Consider the following 2940-nt stretch of genomic DNA (forward strand, 5'->3'; position numbering starts at 1 on the left):
AGGGGGGGGGGTCATGGGATACATCCAGGCACAATGCAAGGCAGTAGGGCAGGGAACCAGAGCACTTCCCCACCATGGGCACATCTGACCACAGAGCTGAGGTGGGTACCAGCTGGAAGGATGTGGGATGGATGCTTACTCCATTGCGAAGCATGTAGTATTCCAGAGTCTTCCCAGTCTCCAGCCAGATCCCTTTCTTTGTGTCTTCATCCAAGAGGAACAGCCCAAAATCATTGGCTGAAAAACAGGTAAAGTCTCTGACAGAGTAATCCTGAGCAGATGCCAGCCTGCGCCCAGGGATGTGCCTGCAGCGGAGCACACGAAGCACAGCAGTACTGTGCATGCTGGAGCCCAGCAAAAAGCTGGCAAGCGAGCTTCAAGGTACATGTTTTACCATATAGTTACCTATGGAAAAAATCATCTGAAGCATGCTTATGCAGTGCCCAACTTGGAACGGACCACAACTGAAGGAAGAGCTTGGAGTCATGGTTGACAGCTCTCTCAAATCTTTAGTGCAACATGTAGCAGTGGCCAAAGCAAGGTAGTAAAATGCTGGGCACCACCAGGAGGGATGCTGGGAACTGGTCTATAAAACCTAGGCACATCCACACTTTCAGTGCTCTGTGGTGGTGTGGTCTGCACTTCCCCAGAAGGACACAGTGGAACTTAAAAAGATACAGAGAGGGGCAACTTAAACGATGGAGCCTTGGAACGAGGGACTAAAGGAGCTGGGACACCTCCGTTTGGGGAGGAGGCTGAAGGAGGATGGGATCGAAGCTTACAAGGTCTCAAGTGGTGAGAAAGTATAGAAGTGCTGTTCACCAAATCCTGCTCCCTTGGGGTTGGGGTACTCAGTGAGAGTGCTGCTGCTGATGCCCAGGCAGTGTCACCCTGGCTTGGACCCACGGGGATGGCCCTATCTTCCTGCTGCAAGAGGCCAAGACCACACCTGGCTTTGCTCTGGAAAAGGTCCTTCTCCACCTTTCCAACAACCCCATGCCAAAGGCTGTCTTGGCTGGCTGCTAAGTTTATAATGAGTCATCTCCCTGGCAGCTCTCTGCAGGGGAGGGACAAATTCCTGAGGCACCCTGCTCCTGCCTGGCTAACACTGCTGTTAGGATCCAACTAAACAGGGAGCAGAAAAATCACTGAGGTTTGCCTTTCTATTTTTAAATTTAAAAAAAAAAAAGCAAGCTATTTTCAAAGTAAATTCTAAAAGGATAATTCTAAAGCGCTGAAAAGTGAGCAGCTTGCCCCAGATCCATAGCTTGGGCAGGGAGAGGTGCTTCCTGAGACAGAGCAAGAGCAGGGCTGGAAACCTACACTGAAGCTCCCCCAGTCCAAAGGTCACAAAAAAACAGGGCAGCTCAAAAAGGGACCCCCAAGCCATCGGGTAAGGAGAGCAAAGAGAAACAAAAGCTGCAAGGAACTGATAGGAAAAGAAAAGCTGTGAGCAACTGAAAAGGAACTTGGGAATAAGCAGTTCCTTTTAAGGCTTTCCCCTTGCCTCTTTTTTTTTTTTTTTGTATAAGCAGGCTGGCTCACACCCAGAAGCAGGAAATGCAATGCTCTTTCCAACACCATTACAGTCCCACTTCCACATAAACATTCAGTCCCTCTCCAAAACCAAAAGCCATGATCCCACAGGCCAGCTGGGAACTGCACAAGAAGGCATTTCCTTTCATCCATGAGGAATTCACAGCTCTCAGATGTCACTGCGCTCCCCCTCCTCTTCCCACAACTCCTGACCTCCTGTTCACTGCCTGCCCGATGCACGGCTCTCCTCCACAGCAGAGCCACTTTCAGAGATGGCAGGGACCCAGAAGAGCCCCCAAGACAATGTCCCAGCACTCCAGCCCCACCCCATCCATGCTGGGGACAGGCCGCATCTGTGTGGGTGTGAATCGTATCATGAGTTCATGTGCCATAAGCTTACTTTTGAGCCTTGTGGCAGCAGGGAGATATTAGAACTGAAAAAGCTTAGCAAGGTAACAGAGCACCAGCACAGAGTCTGGCAGAGAGCTGCCAGGGGAAACAGACCTGACAGAGGACTATATATTCCCCAAGGAAGGAAAAATTAACTTACATGGTTTATTAATGCTCACTATGACCCCTGTGACTGTTTAAACCTACCTAGTCCTGGCTAGTGGTGATGAATGCAAGTAGGAGACAGGAGCAGAGACAGAAAGGGCAGGAGGCTCAAAGAGCCCAATGAGTATTTCACTTCCAAATGTGTTTTCCTATCTTTCAAGCCCACAAATTTTTTCTGGGTTGTCAAGGAGGGAGCCTGAGGAGCTCATCCCCTCACCTCAACTGGGCAGAAGGACTTGGACCTTGCTCCCCCCACTGCTGGGAAAACCCAGACAGGCACTGGGACAAGAGAGGAAAGGGAAGCCAGTGAAATGCCAGGAGCCAAGCTGGGGTGGCCCCAACATGGCAGCACAGCAGGCAGCCCCACCGGAAACTTATGCTGTCCCATCTGGGCCTCAGGCACCCGTTCGTGGATCATCCAGCAGGCATCGTACACCATGGTGGAGGGCTCAAACTGCACTGTCTTCACCACATTGCCAATGCTGATCTTCAGTGAGAGGGCAACCATGGTGGCAGTTCGGCTGTCCCCACTCCTGTGTCACCTGCTGGAGGAGACAGCCAGGTTAGCTCTGACTGCCGTCCCCGCAAGGTCCCCTACCCCACGCATCAGTCCTTCCTCTTCCTCCAGCAGCACCTCTGCTACCCAAAAGCTGGGACCTGGTTTCTAGTGGCAAGCAAGGGCTGCACCCCACACTGGTGAGCCCACAAGGGGGTCCTGCTTTCCAGCCCCATGCTGACCCCGGGGTCTCTGGCCAGCGTTGGGGCCCTTGTCTCCCCATCCCAAGGTCCTAAAGCCGATTTTGCTCACCTGCAGGAGTGATGGCGGCTGGTACTCAGCAGAGATGCTGC

General features: G+C 52.2%; 1 protein-coding gene across 1 annotated transcript in view; it reads right to left on the reverse strand.

Moving 5' to 3' along the window:
- LOC104626195 (talin-1-like) overlaps positions 1–2599 on the reverse strand; it is a gene marked incomplete at its 3' end in the record, with an annotated part of 4177 nt that extends 1578 nt beyond the window's left edge. The window contains exons 1-2 of the mRNA XM_010294056.1: positions 2470–2599; positions 140–237 (exon numbers count right to left, since the gene is read on the reverse strand). Of these exons, the coding sequence (XP_010292358.1) occupies positions 140–237; positions 2470–2599 (228 nt within the window). The remainder of the gene's footprint in view (positions 1–139; positions 238–2469) is intronic.
- Positions 2600–2940: the final 341 nt, after the last annotated feature.

The sequence above is a fragment of the Phaethon lepturus genome, unplaced genomic scaffold (assembly GCF_000687285.1).
Source record: "Phaethon lepturus isolate BGI_N335 unplaced genomic scaffold, ASM68728v1 scaffold23169, whole genome shotgun sequence".
Taxonomy (NCBI): Eukaryota; Metazoa; Chordata; class Aves; order Phaethontiformes; family Phaethontidae; genus Phaethon; species Phaethon lepturus.